Source organism: Helianthus annuus, chromosome 12 (assembly GCF_002127325.2).
Source record: "Helianthus annuus cultivar XRQ/B chromosome 12, HanXRQr2.0-SUNRISE, whole genome shotgun sequence".
Classification (NCBI taxonomy): Eukaryota; Viridiplantae; Streptophyta; class Magnoliopsida; order Asterales; family Asteraceae; genus Helianthus; species Helianthus annuus.
This window is the reverse complement of record NC_035444.2, coordinates 31,004,700-31,028,818: the sequence shown is the minus strand read 5'-3', so window position 1 is coordinate 31,028,818 and position 24,119 is coordinate 31,004,700. Positions and strand designations below refer to the sequence as shown.

General features: G+C 37.2%; 1 protein-coding gene and 1 long non-coding RNA gene across 2 annotated transcripts; one reads left to right on the top strand and one right to left on the bottom strand.

The window, feature by feature from the left end:
- Positions 1-2,400: 2,400 nt before the first annotated feature.
- On the top strand, positions 2,401-3,436 carry LOC110896554. Its single transcript, XR_002567988.2, has 2 exons — positions 2,401-2,613; positions 3,177-3,436. It is a non-coding gene; the product is annotated as an uncharacterized LOC110896554 (long non-coding RNA).
- An 8,216-nt stretch (positions 3,437-11,652) lies between these two features.
- On the bottom strand, positions 11,653-13,692 carry LOC110892675. The gene is made up of 3 exons (XM_022139824.1): positions 12,636-13,692; positions 12,232-12,527; positions 11,653-12,144 (listed from the first exon to the last, which is right to left on the bottom strand). Exons 1-3 carry the CDS (start codon positions 13,690-13,692, stop codon positions 11,653-11,655), a joined length of 1,845 nt encoding a protein of 614 aa, XP_021995516.1.
- Positions 13,693-24,119: the final 10,427 nt, after the last annotated feature.

Genomic DNA, 24,119 nt, shown 5'->3' with positions numbered 1-24,119 from the left:
ATAATCACATGTTTTAATAAGTTTTGTCACTTGTACCTTATGAATTAAAATGTGTATGTTATTGTAAGAAATACCTTTAGGTGTGTGTAGATTTTTAACTCTTTTTTTTTGAAGGTTATAAATTTTTAAATCAGCATCACTTTGTGAGAAATTGATTAGGTTGATCGACAAAAGTAGTAATTCGGTTTTCCGTCATATGGCTATATAACTAGAACTACAATTATTATAATTAAATTTTAATACATTCGGACACATGACACGTCTGCTATTTTACATGTTTATTTATATCCATTCCCATAGTATATATGCTACTATATAATACATCTCTTTATGTCAATAATGTGACTTTTCTTAATGTCTATATAGTATTCGCAATGGATGTCAATAATTCAATTATATTTTGAAATACTTGAAACAATGTTGTTGTATTTGGTACAAATATTAGTGTATAAATAACTTGCCATTTACAATTTTATCTCTCTATATATTACCATTTAATTAATGCCATTTACAATTTTGTCTCTCTAGATGTTAGCATTTAATTAATAATATAACTTTAGCATTTAATAGTGTAGTGTAATAAAAGACAAATAATAATATATTGTTAAGAGTAAATTTCTGTTTTTGTCCCTGAGGTTTGTCCATTTTAACTAGTTTAGTCCAAAAATCTAATTTATAACAAAACTATCCCTAAAGTTTGCATTTCTTAACGCTTTTCATCCGTAAGAATTAAATGAAAAAGTACCCTTAGGAATGAAAAGCGTTAAGAAATGCAAACTTCAGGTGTGTATTTGTTATACATTAGATTTTTGAGCTAAACTAGTTAAAACTGACAAACCTCATGAACGAAAACAGAAATTTACTCTATTAATATATCTAACATTTATATTTATAATGCAATACTATTTTATAAAAGCTATTTTACTTATTATAAAACTTGTTACACTTTAATCTTTAAGCTTCTATGACATATCCTAATCAACTCATTTTTCTTAACAAATATTGAATTATAATATATTTTTTTGTTTACTTTATAAAAAAATATTATATCAATTTCTAATTATTTAACTTTATTATTAATTTCAAATTCTCACTCAAATTTTTAAACCCAAATTTTAACATTCCATATTAATAAATGCTGTATCTAACAAATAAGAGTTTACCTTTTTTTACAAGAAAAAAAGGTTGTATAAGATTAATATAATTTTTTATTATATTGTTATTACATGTATCTTGATTTTTAAGAATTCTTTTTTTTTTACGTTATTTTGATTGTCAAGTTTACAATGTTTATTTTTATACATTATAAAAACTAGAATTACGACCCGTCGCAATGCGGTGGGGATTCTCCAGTTATAAGTAAGTCGATTTAGGACGCGCACGTTATATTGAACCTGTCAAACGGGAAAAAATAGATGATGTAAAAACGTTCACCCACACACGCACGTTGCATCGTGTTAACTCACAAAATTTAGAACGAAACGTGAAAACGCTAAACCAAAGACGCACATTGCGATGTTTTAAGTCACAAAATTTAGAACAAAGCATAAAGCGAAAAATTTGCGGAAAATGAAAACTATAAAGGACCAAAGTTGAAAGTAAAAAAAAGTTGTGAGAATAGATTGCAAAAGATAAAAAGTTTTGTGTTAAAAGTAAAAAACAAATAGTTTTGGGTTAAAAATAATTTATGAAATACTTTTGGGTGAAAAGTAAAAAAATCAATTTTTTTTAAAAACCCCCAAAGCCAAGGTTATAACAACCATATGCATAACCATTTTTTCTTTGAAAAACCCTCAAAGCCAAGATTACAACACATAAGTAAAAAAAATCAAAGTGGTTAAATCGCAAAATATGGAAACTTTTGAATTAGAAGTAAAAAATCAAATTAATTAAAGGGGTTAAATTACCAAAGATTAAAACTTTAAACTTAAATTGTCAAATATTAAAACTTTAGGGTTAAAAAGGAAAGAAAGATTAAAATTTTAGTCAAAGATTAAAATTTTAGGGTAAATTGACAAAGATTAAAACTTTAGGGTTAAAAAAGAAATAAAGATTAGAAGTTTAAACTTAAATTGTCAAACATTAAACTTTAGGGTTAAAAAGAAAAAATTTCATTTTTTTTGAAAGACTCCCAAAGCTAAAGGTACAACCTTTTATGCACATATAACTTGCTTATTTATAGGTTAATAATATCTTGAGATTACGTGTTCAATGCTACTTTAACCATCTGTTTCAATATAATCTTTCTATACTAATAAATGAAAATTATTTTTTGACACATGTCACTCTCTGGTGCATCCTCAGCCTTATTTTCGTATTTCTCTCTCTATTAAATAAATAATATTAAACATCAATTTAACTAAATCTATTTATCAATTTAACTAAATCTATGGGATTTTTACATATTTCCCCCTCCTAAGCCTTCTTATTACATATTTCCCCAAACTATAAAATCAATTACATATTTCCCTTTTTTTCAAGAAATTACCCAATTACCCTCATAATAACCCATATGTGTAATAAGCATCTGCGTGTAACCCAAACCCTACACAATCAACATCAACGTTTTCTATTCCCAGCAAAACATCGACGTTTCATCTTCTTCTTCATCAGGTATGTTTCTACAAAAATCGAATCTTCATCTTGCTTGTTCAAAATATCGAATCTTGCCATCGTATGATTCTCTGTTTCTGCATCTGCTTCTTCTTATTGCTAGTTCAAAATATCGATTTTTGCTGCAATCGAATGATTGCAGATAACAAAAAACGTTACTACTGTTTTCGCATCTGCTTCTTCTTATTGCTAGTTCGAATCTTTATTAGGGTTTATGTTATCTTTAGTTTTTTCTTTAGAAACGAATATATTATTATATATGCAGATAATAAGAATCGTTAGTGGAAAGAAATTAAAAAAAGCTGTTACATTAACAATAGAAAATAACAAGAATCGTTAGTGGAAAGAAATTAAAGTGGTGGACTTTTAGGTGATTTGAAACTTCTAAAGAAGCCATCTGGTACCCCGTGGCAACTTCTGTTCTCTTTAGTTGTTGGTCTTCATGAATCACCTCCAATGGAATTGAACCTAAAATTCATCCAAACTTAGTATACATATTTTTGTTTAAATTGCTGTCATGTTTTTAACTAATTTAACTACATGTGTTTCTTCTGTTGAAGAAGGTAGACATAGCAGCAGCAATCACAGCGGCCACAGTGATGATTATGAACACCGTGAAAAGACATGCAAAAACTCAGCGCACCTGAAGATCCTACTCAACGTCAAGCGTCGACAAGTAAAAGGGGAAGAGGAAAGATTACAAAAAATATGTGAAAGTAGAAGAATTGTGGTTTGAACGGAATTTATGTTTTTATTATGAACGGAATTTATGTTTTTTGAACGGAATCTATCATGAATGGAATTTATGTTTTTATTATGAGTATTATAGTTTTGTATGTATTGTTTGACAAGAGTAACAAGTAGAAGAATTTGGGTGATACCACATAATCTAGGTAAATATGTAATTGATTTTACATATTAGAATGGAGAAATATGTAAATATCCATTAAATAGTTCATTAAGGGTAAAAAAGTCATAAATAAGAGTCATTTAAATGAAAAGGGGAAATATGTAATATATATGAGTTAGGAAGGGGAAATATGTAATTGATTTTAGGGTTTGGGTAAATACGTAATAAGAAGGCTTAGGAGGGGGAAATATGTAAAAAACCCTAAATCTATTTATCTTTTTTGTTTTTCTTTTGATAATCTGAAATTTAATTTAATAGTTGATTTCTTATACAAATAAAACCAATTCTTCTCAGGGGCGGATCCACCTATTGAGGAGCGGGTTCACGCGAACCCACTCGGTTTCGAATTTTTAGTAGATAGCCTATATAAAATATATGAACGAACCCATAAATAACATGTGGTATGAACCCATACACAAAAGTAATGAGCGGCTTAGTGGTTAAGGGTTTCTCCTTAAAATCAACAGATTCAGTGTTTGATCCTTTTCTTTCCTCTTTTTAAAGCTTTTTTTTTCCTTTTTAGACGCTGAAACCCAAATTTGGGTTTTCACTATATCATGGACCAACATCCCAACGTCCCCATTCCAAACCAACATTTTTCTTTCTAAATGTTTAAGCACATTTCAGCATCCAAATTTTTCTTATTTCTCGTTTTCTATTTGAATATGTGGTGTTCATAAACAATGGAGAAGACTATATGTATAATTTAAGCAGTTAACTATTATGTTATGCTTGAGTAAAAAGCTTGTTGAATGTTTATAGAGTCCTGTGCTCATGTTCTTAGAATCCTATTGTGTATATAGAATTCTAAGTGAACCGATTAAAACATTGCTGATTATGGTTGATCTGTATATGTATAAAACTTTCTGAAGTTAGAAAGTTCAATATGTAATCACTTAATATTTTCGCCTTTTGCATTACTTCAAATAAATTCATTGTTAAAACGTGCCTTACATAATGGAAGTTATTCTACATAGCTATCCACAATCTGGTGTTGCATGTATGCCACAAATGACCCAGGTAATGTGATGAACCTTACCTGATCTGACCCGGAAATTTTTTTTATGTCCGATTCTATAGTTTGGAGCATCTAAAACCATTGAACCCATTGGAAAAAAATCATGAATCCGTCAATGATTCTTCTAAAATGAAACCACAAACTTTTAGATATTGTTAACTGTTAATCTATATTAAAATCAATAGAGTACCATCAAATTAAATATGTATAGTGATAAAATTTTCGATAATAGAAAGTCAAACGTTTTTTTTATGAATAATGAAATCCATAGAAATAATTGTCATTATTCTAGACCATCGTTAGTTAATGGTAGATAATTATTATTTAATTTAAATTATTAAATATTAATTAAATCAATATAAATCTTATCAACTCTAAATTATTGACATAAACCTAACTACAATTTAAATTATTAAATATTAATTAAATCAACATAAATCTTATCAACTCTAAATTATTGGCATAAACTTAACTACAAATCCTAAAGTCTTATATAAACTAAAAAGCATTGTTTCACTTAACATAGATAAACATGCATATTATTTATTGTTAATGTTATTATTGTTAACTATGAGAAATTATATTAAACAACTTATTAATCAAACCAAAAATTTAAAATAGTACTAACCTAATTTAAAAATAATAAAAAAATTCATATTGATTTAGAAAGATTTTTTTAACAATAGATAAACCTGTGTAATACACAGGGTTTTTAAAGATATAACATTTTTTATTATTTCCTATATAAAATTAGATTTATTCAACCCGTACAATACATAGAGTTTTTTTAAATATAACTTTTTTTATTGTTTAGTATATAAAATTACATTTCTCCCACCCGTGAATACACATGGTTTTTTAAAATATATATTTTTTTTATTGTTTGGTATATAAAAATACATTTATTCAAACTGCACAATAAACGAGGTTGTTAAAGATATAACTTTTTTTATTATACAATATATAAAATTATATTTACTCAACATGTGTAATAAATGAGGTTTTTTAAAATATATTGTTTTTTCATTTAGTATATAAAATTACATTTATTTAACCCGTGTAATACACGGGGTTCTAACCTAGTTCAAAATATAATAAAAGTAGGGTTATTATTTTATAGCTATCTTGCTGTAATACGTGTGTTTATTTAATCTGAGCAATACATGAGTGTTTTTTATATACTTAACTTTTTTTGTTATAATTAAATGTATATAACATTATCTTTACCCCAACTGTGTAACACAAGGGATTCTTATGATATATAAATAAATTATATAATCAACTATTCACAATATCACCGCCTAAATCTCTTTGATTTCATAGTTAATTCTAAAATGTAAATAGCGTGTCAAAGTTCATCTTTTAACTATTTTATTACTTCGTATATAAACTTATATTTAATCAATCTATGTAACACACGTGGTTCTAACCTAATTATTCCATATATAACTTTGCAACTTCTTTGTGCATCATCACTTGTACGTTGTGCTTTGGGTGTTTTCAAAAAAAAGTTTGTTTTTTTACTTTTAACCCAAAGATTTTTATCTTTTACAATTTTAACCCTACATAATTTGTTTTTTTAACTTTAACCCAAAACTTTTCATTATTTGCAATTTAACTTAGGGGGGTTTTCAAAGAAAAAATGTGTCACACCCCAACTGTCACACCCCAACTGTCACACTCCAACCGATGGCGGAATCATCGGGGCGCGGCACTAAGCGAAACAGATTGTTCAAAGAAATTCCATAACAACTACTATTACCGAATAGTTTAAATACCACGTCCCATACCGTGACCCATAAGATAAATTTAGTTATTACAGACATAGATATCCTTTAAACAAAAACATGTTCCGACAACTCAGATTTAAACACATAAATATAAATTGTCTTGGTTTCTAGACTCTTTCCTAGCCTCGATTTCACAGCAGAGAAAGCAAGTAAGCATCCTAGACACCTGTCACATACGTTAAAATAAAGTCAGTACATATAATGTAAAGGAGAGCATACAAGTTTGATAATAGCATATAGAGTTCGAATAGTTTACGCATAACCAGCACGTACACAGAGGGAAATGATGCACGTTAATTATCGACATGGACCTAGCAATACCAACGACTGCGGGTTGACTGTCCGAGACAGTTCACAATACATGATCACCACCGTAAATCATGCAAGTAATTATCCTTAACAACCCCCGCGTGAACGGGTGCTGAGTCCAAACTATAGTACTACGTTGCTAAGGCAGGTAGACAACATTCCACGTGTAAACATAACAACAAGCATACATTTAATCACGTAATACATGCAATCGGTTAGCGTTCAAATAGTTTGAATAGTGTGTTCGATTGTGATTTTGATAAGTAACGTATGTAACACCCAAAAGTGCTAAAGCAAAAAGGGTTCGAGTATACTCACAGTGATTGATTATGGATTGAAGGGAGCGCTGAGAGTAGGGTTAGCCTGAATAGTTCGATAGCACAACAATGAGTAACGTGGAAAATAAGACAAGTGTGAATGGATCGAATAGGCTGGTCGATCGAACGGCAGGTTGGATCGAACGGTCTGTTCGATCGGCTGGTATATCTGATTGGACAGTCCTGTTCGATCGGCCGGTAGGCTCGATCGGCTAGGCCATTCGAGTGGATTATTTCTTCCTCTGGTGTGTTTGTGTTTGAGGATTTGAACTTTTGAAGTTTTCGTTGTAGTATATGAGAACACTAAGGTGTTCTTACCTTTCAGGTCGATCGATCGAACGGTCCGTTTGATCGGCCGGCTTAACCGATCGGCTGGGAACTTTTGAAGTGATTCTCAACAGGATGTCGCTCGATCGAACAGACTGTTCGATCGGCTGGCATTCCCTACTACGAACGACTTGTAAAACGATTAAGTGTTGAAGCATAGTATCTCATGATCCGAAGAGTAATGTTTACCAATCGAGTAGCGTATTCGATTGATTCGCTTGAATACCACACCAAACATATAAGTAAACACGCACAAGTAACACATAAGGCACACATACACGTATAACAATACCAGAGTTCGCATATTTCGAGTCTCGAGCTTGATTGATGAATCGATTAGCTTGATTATTGATTAATTAACTTTATCGCATTGTTACTTCCTACTATTCACAGTCGTAAATCGGTCGCATTGATTAAACATTCGATCATTTCATTTATACAACACTTACTCCACATAATACAAAAGTAAAAAGAGCATTAACAGTCAAAGAAGTCAAAGTTGACTTGGACTTTGACTTTGACTTTGACATTCGAAAACACGGGGTGTTACAGCCTCCCCTTGTTTAGGGAATTTCGTCCCGAAATTAAGTCGAAGGCTACACAACGCCGTGATTTACCAATTTGATGCTTCAGATCTATTTATTTAAACAACTGCGGGTACTTGGCCTTCATGTCGCTTTCGAGTTCCCAAGTGAACTCCGCGCCTCGTTTGCCTTCCCATAGGACTTTCACGATCGGGATGCGGGAGCGCCTGAGTTGCTTGGTTTGGCGATCCATGATTTCGACAGGCTTTTCCACGAAGTGTAACGTTTCGTTGACCTGAAGATCGTCGAGTGGTACGATTAGATCATGATCAGCAAGGCATTTTCGGAGGTTGATCGGAGTGTCGCGCTCCGGTCAAAGATAATATTTATAAGCCCAAATTACCCTTAACAATGTGTTAGTGGTAGTAAGGGGTCGATCCACGAAGAGTATGTGGTTTGTGTGTGGATTCGAATGAATTAAAACAATTGTCACGATTATGAAGCTTACTAGAATAATTTTTGTGTTTTCGTTTAATTGAGAAATATGATTTTTAACTAAATGAATTGATGAGAATGATTAACACTACTAATTAACGATTGCAATAAAAAATGGTTACTAGAACAATAATAATAAAAAGGAATCACGCCCGGTTTCGGTAATTATTAACCTAGGATTTCTACAAGTTTTAGTTTCAACTCAATTGCATTCGATTAACGGATTTAGTGTACCGTGACTTAGGTGCTACTAGCTATCGACGTCCCGAAGAACGGACAAAAAGACACTTTGTAATCAACACAAGTAAATCCTAACAACAACAACGTACAATTACATATCACCGTTTCGCAAAGTCATAACTTTTAACATCGTTCGACAATTTACGAATTCGTAACAACTGTAATACTATTGTCAAAAGTTTCAAAAACCAAATACAAATTGTCACTAAGATGAAACAAGAACAAATTGAAACCCTAAAATTAACAACTACCTACACCGGGGTGAAACCGAGATGATTAGCCGCTCATGGTTGATGCAACTTGATCACCGAATGTTTGGAATGCGGATGGAGTCATCTTGAAGCTTGTAGGATGAAGGAATGGTGGAGAATTAGGGTTTATGGAATGATTGATGATGGTGAAGTGGTGAATGGATGAAGAACTAGGGTTGTGGAGGTGAATTGGGGATGATGAAGAATGAAGATGGTGATTCGGATGTTGTGATGATTCTTGATGATAGAGATGGAATGGTAGGTGATGGTTTTGTGATTATGGCTCCAAGAACAAGATTCAAACCTTCCAAGGAGTGTAACTCCCGAGTTGAATGCCCCAAGACCAATTAGAATCGTTCCTATATCAAAGATACCCAATTTTTCGCGTTTCAGGAAACCACAACCCGTCGCCGACGGCCTGGGACCCGTCGGCGACGGCCTCCCCATTTGCTGAAATCACCCGACGGCTTGTTTGGCTGTTTACGGGCATTTTTTCACGACGGAACTTTCTAGAGCCCGTCGGCGATGGCCTAGAGCCCGTCCCCGACGCCCTCTAGTTTTTCCTGTTTCGTCCGAAACTGTTTTCTTCATAACTTCTTCGTTATAGCTCCGTTTTACTCACCGTTTTCGCCCACGTACTCGTAATTCAGCCCTCTATCATGCCATCTTCCAATATATTCATTTTAAATCCATTAACATTCCCAAAACACATCCAATCTTCGTGATTAACCCGGTTTTGTTCATTTCACATCCCCGGTTGATCCGATTCACGTCCCGGTGCTCCGTTTAGCTCCCGATTAGCTCCTTAAACTCTTTTAGACCTGTAAAACACAAATCCCATTAAAAGTAAGCTATTCAAGATTAAAAGCTATGTAAAAACATCAACTTAAGCACAAACGATAACAAGTTTTCGACCACGTATCACATCCCCACACTTGTCTTTTGCTTGCCCTCAAGCAAATCTGTTTTTTCACTTTCACGTGGGTCGAACAACGAATACACTCCCCATTCCCGAGACGAAGGTTAAGGTCAATTGTCATACTAAAGTTCAAACTGTTTACAATTTTCAACATATTTAACGGTGAAGTGACTAATCACAAAAAAATGGTTATCCAAGATTAGCCCGCCCATAAAACTAACAAGTCATGCACATCCCTCACAATGTTCTCTCCACTCGGTTTATAACTTGGCTAATGTGTATAATGTATTAGCACTTCAATCAATTAATCGCTCAAAACCGATTAGAACACGTACCCGCATAGGCTTGCAACTCAATCATTCTCCACCACCGAGCACGAATATCAAGCACAAGTCATAAGGTCTTTGAACGGGTTGTAACAGGGCTAGGCTAAGGGTAGGAAATAGGATATTTTAAAGTGGCTAAGGTGATGCAAATTCAATTTTTATTACAAAACAACTAATCTACGCACAACTAACTACCAATATCAAACTAGAAGGCAACAAGCTTTCGCCTTTTATTTCTTAACTAAGAACAAATATTTTTGTTCTTTTCTCAACAATTTTCTCGTCTTTTTCATAACATTTTCTGATTTTTCTCTTTTTTTTATATGCAAACAAACAAACAACTATACAAACTTGACTCCTATAATCGAATTTCCATCACACGGGTTAAAAACAAAAAGGTTTAAGGTTATGGGCTAAAGGGTGGTCAAACGAAAGGGTTAGGCTCAAAATTGGCTACTAAGGGATAATTTTTTTTTGGGTAAGGATATATAAATGGTGTAAACGGAAAAGGTTTACCTAATGCCTTAATCATTCTCGTGCTTGTATTCGGTCTATGGTCTCAAACGTATCAAAAGTCGCAAGTTCTACAATACGTGGCTAATGGTCCACTCAAACAAAGAAACATGTATATGTAAATCTATGATATAAAAGTGGCTCAAAACCTCACGTATAAGGGTATGGTATGTGATATACATAAAATGCTAGTTCTTTAGGCGAATTATTCCCAAATAACCACCCGCTAAATACCCGTCATGCTATTAATTTGAGCTTGACCATGACAAAAGACCAAATGGGTTGTGCCATCCCCTGTTAACTTAGTTACTTGTGCTTTTAAGATCGCTTTTGAAACAAGAAATTTTTGAAAAATTTTTGAAATTTTCCCCCATCCCCACACTTGAGGTAAACATTGTCCTCAATGTGTAGTGTTTAAATGAACGGGTCAAAATCGAAAACTTTTACTACTCCCCCATCCCCACACTTGAGGTAAACATTGTCCTCAATGTGTAAGAACTAGAGTTTTAAAAATGCACAAGGGATGTGACACGGCTAACCTTCCCAAAATTTCACCCCGGAAAAATAAAATACAAAATACAATCCACTTATTAGTAAACTAAGAATCAAGGTAAAAAGGAAACGCATGCACCTGATTTTTGTCGCTTGATACCCATATCTTCTTCTTCTCTTCATAAAACGGTTGTCCCGGGAACATAATGTACCTACAAATTTTAACCCTTGTGTAGAAGCATGCTTCTCACAACCATTGAAATTTGTTAGCTACTTAGTTCTACCATTTTTATGAAAGTGTTACCAAATCATGCGTTAAATTACCTTGATTTTTGTGGAAAAGAATGTACAACAATAACAGCCCTAACTCACTTTCGTAGGAATCACGGTTGCATTTAGCGTATGCAACAAGCCCTTTTAAACCTCCCAATAGCTTGGGAGGACGAGTAGGTCTCGTAAGGGTTATATAGGGAACACACCCACAACGTTCATTTAACTACTAAAACGAAAAAACAAAATTATACAACAACAACAATACTAACTAAACTACGGGTAACAACTAAAACGAAATGCGAAATAAAATATACAACAACAATTGACTTACCACCTCATGGTGGTCGAATGGCATGCTTGCCGCCTACAAACTCCTCGAAATCACCCACCGGTGATTCATACCATTTGTTGCCAAACGGTCCAAATTTCCTCACCTCATCTTCCTTCTTCTTTTCTAGAGGTGACTTTTTCGCCTTCTTTTTCTTGACTGTTTTCTTCCTTGTTTCTTCAAACCTACCAACCATAGCACACACCTTTTTGTTTGGATTCATGTCCTTTTTAGGACACTTATCCTCACCGAGCGGGTTAGTGAAATTTGGAAAAACATTTAAATTTAATTCCCGGTCCCCAAACTTCATGCTTACCGTTCCCGTTGCACAATTAATTATGGCATTAGCAGTTGCCAAGAACGGTCTACCCAAGATAACTACCGGTTGGGTATCCTCAACACACCCAACATAGTCTACTACCAAAAAGCCAACTGGGTAGTAGCAATCATCCACCTTAACAATCACATCCTCCACCATCCCCCTTGGATGCGTGAGAGTCTAAACGGCCAATACCACGGGAGTATCAAAATTTTTTAATGGACCAAAATCGTATTGGTCATACAAACTCCCGGGTAAAATGCTCACACAAGCTCCAAGATTGAGGAGCGCCCTCTCAATTTTGAAGGTTCCAATTCGAATTGGAATAAGAGGATCTCCCGGATCTTGAGCTTTTTGAGGAATGGCACTCGATAGAACGGCACTAACATGTGATATCAAATCAACCGGTTCGGGTAATTTGTTGTGCCGTTTTTCGATGCTTAACTCCTTTAAGCATTCCACATGAGCCGGAACCTTTTTAATGTCATCGAGTAACGGTAAATTAATTTTTGCTTGTTTAAAATTTTCCCACCTCTCATCCTTCGGTGGGTACCGTTCCTCAACTTTTGATGCATTAATCGGTTTAATTTGATTTAAACAATTTTCACAAAAAGAATTTTTATTCATTTTTTCAATTTTAATTTGTGAAATCGTTTCTTGTTCATTTTTACTTTCCAACTCATCTCTTGTATTTCCCACTACACCATCAACGCATTGTGGTGGAATGCTTTCAACACTACTACAAACCTCATCATTTGAAAGAAGACTTACCGCGCTAATGTGCACATTCCTCACATTGCCCGTGCTTGAACTTTGATGCTTAGGGTTCACCGTGGTGTCACTTGGGAGCTTTCCCATGCTCCCCCTCATTTGTGCCATTTCCTCCGCAAGTTGGCCAACTTGTTTCGCTAATGCTTCATGCGATTTGTCCCGAATTTCATTCTCTTTCTTGGACTCTTGCATCATCAAAAGCATTGCATCCATCTTTGCATTCAAATCACCACCACCTCCTTGATTATTCGTCAACCCGCGACCATCTTGGTTGTAACCTCTTTGGCGAGTTTGGTGCGAATACCCGCCTTGATTTCCAGATTGGAAATTCGGATTCATTTGGTTAGAGGCATTACCATACCTAAAGTTAGGATGGTTCCTCAACCCGGGGTGGTAAGTGTTAGAGTTCATATCATATTGCCTTCGGTCCCCATACACTTGATTCACCTCCACGGTGGCTTGACAATTCTCGGTCCGGTGACCGATGTCACCACATTCTTCACATACGCTATATTGTACCGCACCCACTTCCTTCTTCTTCATGCGGGCCAATTCCCGCTCCAACGTATCAATCCGATCCTTAGAACTTGCATCACGATCGGGCCATGACCTTGAGGTAGGGTGCTTTTTGGCTCGGTCGGCCGATTCCTTTTCCTTTGACCGTTTGCTCATCCGCTCCAAAAACTCCCAATCATCATCTTCATGGTTGCTTAGAAGGGTCCCATTGCTCGTTGATTCAAGTCGGTTCCATGTGTTGTCGTCCAAACCCCGTACAAAGCATTTGACCAATTCCCACTTTTCTATTTGATGATGTGGGCACTTTCGCATCAACTCCCTAAATCTTGTGAAGGCTTCATGCAACAGTTCGCCCGAAAATTGGCGAAAAGACCTAATTTCATCACGAGCATCGTCGGTCTTTGCCATTGAATAATACTCATCCAGAAAAGCTTGTTGCATTTCTCCCCATGTGCGAATGCTATTGGCCGGAAGTGTAAGGAACCATTGCTTCGCTTTGTCTTTCAATGAAAATTGGAACAAGCGAAGTTTGACCTCCTCTAGTGCGAAGTTCTGCCCCCCAATAGTGTTGCAAATGGAAGAAAACTCTGCCAATTGTGTGTACGGTTCGTCGTTAGACCTTCCATTAAAATGAGGAAGTATGTTGATGTAATGTGGTTTACAATCAAACATCCTCCTCTCACAAACGATTGGTGAATCACTTTTGGTGACCACCGGCCTAAAACGATCATTCACTCCCCGTGGAGGTTGTTGACGACGATAGGGACCGTTAACTTCTTGATCACCCACTCTTCAGTTATCCCTTCTATCATCTCTTCTTTCTATCATCCCTTCTCTCATCCCTTCCTTGATTCCTACCTTGGTTACCCCCTTGATGACCACCTCCCACGAAACGAGGAATCCGGTTAGGGTTAGCATTGTTGTTGTTGTAAAACCCATCATTCCGGTTCCGTTGGTGGTTGTTTCGTGGTTTGCGGTTATTTCCGTAACCGTCATTCCTTCTATTCCCATAACCATAATCATCCTCCCCAACGTAATTGGCATTTTGATAGCCAAACTCTTCATCTTCATACTCTCTTGCATTGTAGACATTACCCCTATTAATGTATCCCCAATCTTCATCGTCATCCACTCGATCATCAAAGTAACCCCCATCATCCGAATTTTCTGTATGAATGCTTACATGTTCCGGCGATTGATAACCGGGAACACTATAAGGTTCATCATCGGGGATTGCATTTCTCAAGTCCTCGATGTTGAAAAATGGGTCTTCGTTCGCGGGATTGCCGCGATCACGATTACCTCTACGATCGGAATTAACATTCCTATCATCAAGGTTGATGGGTAACGACGCTTGTTGATGAAGGGTTTGTTGTTGGGGTGTTCGTTGGGTGTTATTGGGATTTTGGTTTCGGAAAGGTGGAGTGGGTGGTCTAGCGTTGGTGTTACCACCGGGTTGTTCTTGAGGTATAGGTTGAACATTTTGGGCGGGATAAAAGGTTCCTCGGGATTGAAATTGATTTGCATTGAGGTTTTGGTTGGAATTTTGGTTCGCCATTGAGTCGGTTTCAACGGTCGGTGTGAGTGGTGGTGTTTGGTTGATTTGATTAGAAGTAAGAGTTGCTTCTAACCGGCTTGCTAGGTTCCTTCTTGCAACTCTTTCGATTTCCGGTTCGTAGACTAACGGTGAAGTCCTTCCGGAATTTCGCGTATGCATGCACTACCTGTAACCTGCACAAGTAACACACCCCGCGTAACAAAAAAAAAAAGACAAAGTGCAAAAAGAAGCTAAACAATTTAAACAGTTAATCACACGAATTCAAACAATATCCAAACACAAAGCGCACGCACTCCCCGGCAGCGGCGCCAAAATTTGATCGGAGTGTCGCGCACCGGTCAAAGATAATATTTATAAGCCCAAATTTACCTTAACAATGTGTTAGTGGTAGTAAGGGGTCGATCCACGAAGAGTATGTGGTTTGTGTGTGGATTCGAATGAATTAAAACAATTGTCACGATTATGAAGCTTACTAGAATAATTTTTGTGTTTTCGTTTAATTGAGAAATATGATTTTTAACTAAATGAATTGATGAGAATGATTAACACTACTAATTAACGATTGCAATAAAAAATGGTTACTAGAACAATAATAATAAAAAGGAATCACGCCCGGTTTCGGTAATTATTAACCTAGGATTTCTACAAGTTTTAGTTTCAACTCAATTGCATTCGATTAACGGATTTAGTGTACCGTGACTTAGGTGCTACTAGCTATCGACGTCCCGAAGAACGGACAAAAAGACACTTTGTAATCAACACAAGTAAATCCTAACAACGACAACGTACAATTACATATCACCGTTTCGCAAAGTCATAACTTTTAACATCGTTCAACAATTTACGAATTCGTAACAAATGTAATACTATTGTCAAAAGTTTCAAAAACCAAATATAAATTGTCACTAAGATGAAACAAGAACAAATTGAAACCCTAAAATTAACAACTACCTACACCGGGGTGAAACCGAGATGATTAGCCGCTCATGGTTGATGCAACTTGATCACCGAATGTTTGGAATGCGGATGGAGTCATCTTGAAGCTTGTAGGATGAAGGAATGGTGGAGAATTAGGGTTTATGGAATGATTGATGATGGTGAAGTGGTGAATGGATGAAGAACTAGGGTTGTGGAGGTGAATTGGGGATGATGAAGAATGAAGATGGTGATTCGGATGTTGTGATGATTCTTGATGATAGAGATGGAATGGTAGGTGATGGTTTTGTGATTATGGCTCCAAGAACAAGATTCAAACCTTCCAAGGAGTGTAACTCCCGAGTTGAATGCCCCAAGACCAATTAGAATCGTTCCTATATCAAAGATACCCAATTTTTCGCGTTTCAGGAAACCACAACCCGTCGTCGATGGCCTGGGACCCGTTGGCGACGACCTCCCCATTTGCTGAAATCACCCGACGGCTTGTTTGGCTGTTTACGGGCATTTTTTCACGACGGAACTTTCTAGAGCCCGTCGGCGATGGCCTAGAGCCCGTCCCCGACGCCCTCTAGTTTTTCCTATTTCGTCCGAAACTGTTTTCTTCATAACTTCTTCGTTATAGCTCCGTTTTACTCACCGTTTTCGCCCATGTACTCGTAATTCAGCCCTCTATCATGCCATCTTCCAATATATTCATTTTAAATCCATTAACATTCCCAAAACACATCCAATCTTCGTGATTAACCCGGTTTTGTTCATTTCACATCCCCGGTTGATCCGATTCACGTCCCGGTGCTCCGTTTAGCTCCCGATTAGCTCCTTAAACTCTTTTAGACCTGTAAAACACAAATCCCATTAAAAGTAAGCTATTCAAGATTAAAAGCTATGTAAAAACATCAACTTAAGCACAAACGATAACAAGTTTTCGACCACGTATCAGAGGTTAGAGACGTGGAAAGTCGGGTGGACGTTACTAAGTTCCTCCGGTAATTCGAGTCTGTAGGCGACTTTTCCGATCCTTTCCAGAATCCTAAAAGGTCCAACATATCGAGGCGCTAGTTTCCCTTTCTTGTCGAATCGGGCTACACCCTTCCAAGGTGATACCTTTAAGAGTACGTACTCACCAACTTCAAATTCAAGGGGCTTGCGTCTTTTATCGGCGTAACTTTTCTGTCTGTTCCGAGCTTTCACCAAGTTGTCTCGAATCTGGTGGATTTTGTCAGTCGTTTCTTGTAGAATCTCGGGACCGGTTAGTTGCGAGTGACTGATCTCGTGCCACACAATAGGCGATCGACATCTTCTACCATACAAAGCCTCGAAAGGTGCCATTTGGATGCTGGCATGATAGCTGTTATTGTACGAGAATTCCACCAATGGCAGGTGTTTGTTCCAACTACCACCAAAATCTATGACACACGCTCGGAGCATGTCTTCAAGAGTACGGATCGTTCTTTCAGTCTGTCCGTCGGTTTGAGGATGGAATGCAGTACTCAGATTAAGCGACGTACCAAGGGCCGCTTGAAACGTTTCCCACAATCGCGAAGTGAACCGAGCGTCACGATCTGAAATGATGTGACGAGGCGTACCATGATTACGAATGATCTCGTCGGTGTAGATTTTGGGCTAGTCGCTCCACCTTATAGTCTTCTCGTATCGCGCGAAGTGAACCGAGCGTCACGATCTGAAATGATGTGACGAGGCGTACCATGATTACGAATGATCTCGTCGGTGTAGATTTTGGGCTAGTCGCTCCACCTTATAGTCTTCTCGTATCGGCAAAAAGTGGGCTGATTTCGTTAGACGATCGAATATGACCCAAATACTGTCGTGACCTGATGGCGTGGGCGGGAGTTTTGTTATGAAGTCTATAGCTATACACTCCCACTTCCATATAGGTATCGGCGGTTGTTCGAGTAAGCCAGAAGGTCTTTGATGTTCAGCCTTGACTCTTGCACAGGTTAAGCAACTTCCAACGTAGAGGGCGATATCCCGTTTCATGCCCGGCCACCAGTACTTATAGCGAAGGTCCTGGTACATCTTGTCAGCGCCGGGATGAATGGAGTATCGGGATTTGTGGGCTTCGTTCATGATAATCTTTCGCAAATCGGTCCGTTTAGGGATCCAAATTCGGTCCAGATAATAGAATATCCCATCTGATTTGCTTACTAACTGAGCTCCATCGTGATAGATCCTCTCTTTCTTCAATGTACGCTCGTTAAAGCAAGCATGTTGAGCTTCGCGGATAAGGATCTCGAGATTGTGTTGGGCTTGGATGTTTCGGGTACTGAGCACGTAACTCTTTCTGCTGAGCGCGTTGGCAACCACATTTGCCTTGCCTGGGTGATAACGAATCTCACAGTCGTAATCGTTGAGAAGTTCTACCCATCGGCGTTGACGCATATTAAGTTCCCTCTGATTAAAGATGTGTTGTAAACTCCTGTGATCAGTGTAGATTGTACACCTAGTGCCATACAGGTAGTGTCGCCAAATCTTCAATGCAAAGACAACCGCGCCTAGCTCGAGGTCATGGGTTGTATAGTTCTTCTCGTGGATCTTGAGCTGACGAGATGCGTAGGCTATAACCTTGTCTCGCTGCATGAGGACACAGCCGAGACCAAGGTTAGAAGCATCACAGTAGACAATGAAGTTGTCGCTTCCGTTGGGCAGCGTAAGAATCGGAGCGTTGCACAGCATATGCTTGAGGGTTTGGAAGGCAGTCTCTTGCGCGTTTCCCCACACAAAAGGCTTGTCCTTATGCGTAAGAGCGGTAAGTGGCACAGCGATCTTGGAGAATCCTTCAATGAATCGTCGATAATAGCCCGCTAGTCCGAGAAAAGAACGAACTTCTGACGGGTTCTTAGGCGTAATCCAGCTTTTAACAGCTTCAATCTTCGCAGGATCGACATGGATACCTTGACTATTCACGATGTGACCCAGAAACTGAACCTCCTCCAACCAGAATTCGCACTTGGAGAACTTGGCATAGATTTGGTTCCCCTGAAGTAACTCGAGAACCAAACGTAGATGTTGCGCGTGTTCGGTTTTCGTTTTGGAATAAATCAAGACATCGTCGATGAACACGATGACGAAACGGTCAAGATAAGGCTTACACACGCGATTCATCAGGTCCATAAAAACCGCGGGTGCGTTGGTTAGACCAAAGGGCATAACAACAAATTCGTAATGGCCATAACGGGTTCGAAAAGCGGTTTTTGGGATGTCTTCCTCTTGAATCCGCAATTGATGGTAGCCTGATCGTAAGTCGATCTTCGAGAAACATGATGCACCTTGTAGCTGATCAAACAAATCGTCGATTAGGGGCAAGGGGTATCAGTTCTTGATGGTTAGCTTATTCAATTCCCGATAGTCGATGCACATCCGGAACGACCCGTCCTTCTTTTTGACGAAAAGGACTGGCGCGCCCCAAGGAGAGGTGCTTGGGCGAATAAAGCCTTTTTCGAGTAATTCATGGAGTTGGTTCGAGAGTTCCCGCATTTCGGATGGAGCGAGTCGATAAGGGGCTTTGGCAACAGGGTTAGCTCCAGGAATGAGGTCGATACGAAAGTCGATATCACGACTTGGCGGTAGTCCGGGGAGATCGTCAGGGAACACCTGAGGAAACTCACGGACCACTGGAACATCCTTGACTTCAACTTTCTTTTTCTTTCCCTTCTCCGCTACTACAATGTTGGCCAAGAAGGCTCGGTTAGGGGTGAGCAAACTTTAATACCTGACCCGACCCGCCTTTTACCCGACCCGACCCGACCCGACCCGATACCCGATCCAGCATAAAAATATTAACCGATCAGTGGACCTACTTTAAATAATAGGGTATCGGTTCTTAGTGTCTCGGTCCTCTCGGTTCCTACCCCATACCCGAACCCGATTTTCATTTCAACTATTCAAGTGCAATTGATAAATGGAAGATGTAATTTCAGTTACACACGTATGAAGATTCATCTCACAGTGGATTATATCACAATTGCAATCACTATTTCAGATTCCAAAATTGGTGGATTATATCACAAATTTGAAGGTATGTATGTTCTAGTCACTTATAATTCTGGTATCACTGTTAATTGTTTGATTGGTATGAAACCACTGTTGTAGTGTTTGATAGCTATCATTAAATTGGTGGGTTGATGTTGATTATTATCCATTGAATAGGCTAGTATCTAAGGTTGCACTTTTTCGCACACAAGGTGTTCGATAGAATGTCGAAGTGAAATAAGTACCATAACTAATATGTTTGCTATAATAACTGAAAACTGATAGGAATTTGCAAGTATTTGATGCTTAAACATCCAAAATTTGATAACTTAAACATCCAAAAATTCAAAAAAAATATTAACGTCAAACATAACAACGAAAAACATGTAAAAGTCCAAACAAAATCCAACAAATCCAAAGCAAACGAACTGAAACCGATACTACTTTAAGAAGTTTAAATCCTTTCTCGTTTTTCCGTATCCATCTCCAGCTATCCGTTAATCGACATCGATGTTCATGTGATCCGGTTCAACTTTATCATAAATTTCTACATGAAAACAAATATAATGATAATTACAACGTAAACAACAAACAAGGATGTATGTCGGTGTATGTCAAAATTACCTTTTCCAATGTCATCGAACTCTGCCGAATCTTCGATGTAGATTTTCTTTTTAATTGATGCACGAATCCAATCCTCTGTACATATCAATGCCTTGACAATCGGAGTTGATAAAGAAGTTCGATAAGTATCGACAACTCTTCCGCCTGTACTAAACGCCTCTTCAGAAGCAACACTGGATACCGGGATAGCCAATATGTCTATAGTGATAGGAAGAAAATCTAATTAACACTATCGTATTATTATAAGTAATAAAAATAAACTACTAATTAGAAAACATACCTTTCGCCATTTTCGCTAGTACCGGGTATTTTGAAGATGCAGCCTTCCACCAACCCAGAATATCAAATCCCTTGTAATGGTCCTCCTCTCCGTCGTCTAGGTACCTCTCAAGTTCTGACTTGGTGTTATAAGATGTAGAACCGCCACCCGCTTTAAATTCTGTAAAAAAATCACTCTCTCCTTGTGATGATGGTTCAAAGTTCTCCTGACTTGGTGAAACTTTATCTGAAGCTTGTTTTTCACTGCTTGATGCATAATGCTCATACAAAAGGTTCAATTCATCCTTTATACTATTAACTACAATTTTAACTCGTTTCTTCAAATTATCTTATGTCTCATCGTCTTTTTTTTTCAGCCCTGAATATTCTCTCAAATCCAAACTCAATAACACGAACCTTTAACCTCGGATCTAAAATTGCAGCAAAATAGAGAATGTAATTAAATGATCTGCCAGTCGGTAGATTTCTCCGGTACTTGTCGAACTTCAGGTGCATCTTAGCACCCATAAGTCTACCTTCCAAGTCAGATCCGTCTTTCATATTCCTTAAATGCTTATCTATATCCATAACCTCGTTAAAAAATAAATTAACGATAACTGTTTTTGTAGCAGAAGCGTTGGCAGTTTTACGCTGAAACAATTCTAACACACTTGCCACTGCCGCCCTCGCCATCATCGCCTTTTTTCAAGAAAATATTGCTTTGGTTTTTTAATCGGTCCGGATGCTTTTCAAATCTCCTACTGTGTTTACTCAACGCCGATGTGCCATTTTTATACGGGTCCGCAGCCAAATCTTTCGAGCAATGCTTGCATCTTGCCCGTTGGTTTCCGTCCTCATCTTTATACTTCTCAAAATCAATCCAAACAGTAGATTTTCCCGATGTTTTAGAACCTGTCGTTTTCTTCGTTGTTGTGGTTTTAATTTTCTTTTTTGCGGTTTGTTTTTCGACATTTTGTGACTTCCTCTTTCTGGTTCTATCTCCGTGAGAGTCGTCGCTTGATACATTCTCGATGTCGACAATTGGTGAATCCATCTACAGTTTACGAAACAGAAAACATGTCATTTGTATGTTATAAATGGTATTAGTGTCGGCTGCATGAAAAAAGGCGATTTAAGGAATAAAACAAGCTTAATGTTGCCAATAATTCTTTTCATGTGAGAACATATTTTCTGGTCTGTTATCACCAGGGGTATAACGGTCATTTTTATGACTGTCACCAGCATGTAAAGAAAGAAGAATTAAACTGGTTAAAAGATACCTGAATATGTGTTTATTTTCTTACAGTTTAAGAAAGTAGATTAAAGGTGTTGGCGGGGCAGCTAACTGCTAACAGACCATTAGTTTGACTGGTTAAAAGATACCTGAATGTGTTTTTATTTTTATGCAAGTAATGGCATTCATGGTCTAGTTTGACTGGTTTATTTTTTCTGGTCTGTTAGCTGCCTACATTAAAAATCTACAACAAGTTTAAATGATTCTAAGTTTGCCATTATGCTACTACAGAAAAAGTTTGCATTAAAGCAATATATTGCTTCAACAGATAAGATGCCTTACCCTTTTATAATTAAGTAGCTTTAACTTCAATATAAGGTTTAATAATATCTTCTACAGATGCTAAAACCCCTAATGGTATTGCAAATTCACAAATAATTAGCCATATTCTAGAATTAATAATCCATCTTTGTTAAGTAGTTTCTCCAGAATGTAAAACTTTATTACAAACCGCCTATCAGTCAACAACTATCCTTTATTATTCCATATTCCCCTAACAAATCAAGAGGCTTCACTTTACAACAGGTATACAAAAGCAAATAAAAGTAAAAAAATAACCTGAAACCGGATTTTAATAACTTCTAGAGGCGAAGTTAAAACTGTAAACAAAATTGCAAGTAAACAAGTTTTCAGTGAGACTGCAAACCTGATCAGAGCAGCGTTTTTTTGTACGGTGCAGACTTCTGTTTCTTGTATGGGTTCTGCAGTCTTTACTCTTCAGCCGTCCCTTATTGATTTTAGGTATAAAAAATATTGCATGTATAATATATAATGATTACAATCGTATATGTTCCTGCGTTTTTTACAAGTCTGTCTGTGGGCCCTGGCCCCTTATCGCTTAATCGCTTATGAACTAACTAATTCACACTTATCGCCTTTTCAAAAACTTATCATCTCATTAATTGGCCATGGCTCTTATCGCTTAATCGACTAATCAACTCATTAATTCACACTCATTGCTTAATCGTTTATTAGCAGTTCGTCTAATCATAGACTTATGAACTCTTAATTTTACACTTATCGCTTAATCGCGTATTTGGCTTAATCGCGTATTTGTTACTTGTATTCGCTTTTCATTCTATAACTTGTTTTCATTTACGTATGAGTGTATGCGCCCACGTACACTAAATAACAATAAAAGAAAATTATACCATATCATAGATTTTAAAAATAAGTCAAAAACCTTCATACAAATTCAATTAAAAAAAACAAAAGTACAGTGATCAAAGAAAACATAAAGCCTTCATCTTCAAATTATTTTTAATATTCATCCACAGGACCACCACCGTTCGCTAATCATCAGTATTTCTCACATCTTTCGAGATGCCTTATCATTGCCAGTTTTCCGATTTTTTTCTTGTCCGCATTCACAACCGTCGAGCAATGCTTGCATCTTGCCTTAGCCTTCCCGTCCTCATCGGAAAACTTCTCAAATTCGTCCCAAACATTGATGTTTGAATTAATCCTGTTTCGAACCATCTAAGAAGACATGATAAAATCGTGAGAAATTACAAACTATATGATTCGAGCGATTTGTTTTCTTTGTATATACTTTGTAAATCAATTGTGGATTAATATATGACTTGTGTATTCTCTATTGACAGGTTATCAAATCACTACCTCGTCAATGACCAGCCGAGAAGTTTAATGCAGATGAGATGAATGATCAGCCAGTCCTATTTTGTTATGAATGATGCGTCCTCTTTTGTTATGAATGATATAGCAATCGTTTAGGGATTATAATATCAAAGGCTGCTATTGGGCTTTTAGCCCATACTTAAATGAAATATAACTCAAATTCGGTTCCTAGGTCCAACTCGGTTTTTAGTCATATATACCCGGAACCGACCCGAGACCGATTTACCAAGAATACATGGAACCGAACTTTGTACCTACTAGCTTAGGTCCGGGTCGGTATCGGTTCTTTTTAGGGTCGGTTCTCGGTTAATTTTGGTCCGACCCTATTTTTGCTCACCCCTAGGCTCGGTATTCCTTGCGGAGATACTTGCTGGCTTGAATACACGACATAAGCTTGAGAATAGGGGTGCAAACGAGCCGAGCGGCTCGCGAGCTAATCGAGATCGGCTCGAGAAAAAGCTCGAAACGAGCCGAGCCTTATCGAGCCTGAGCCGAGCTTGAGCGTCAAAACAAAGCTCGTTTGTTTATCGAGCCCGAGCTCGAGCCTCACATGTGAAGCTCGTTAGGCTC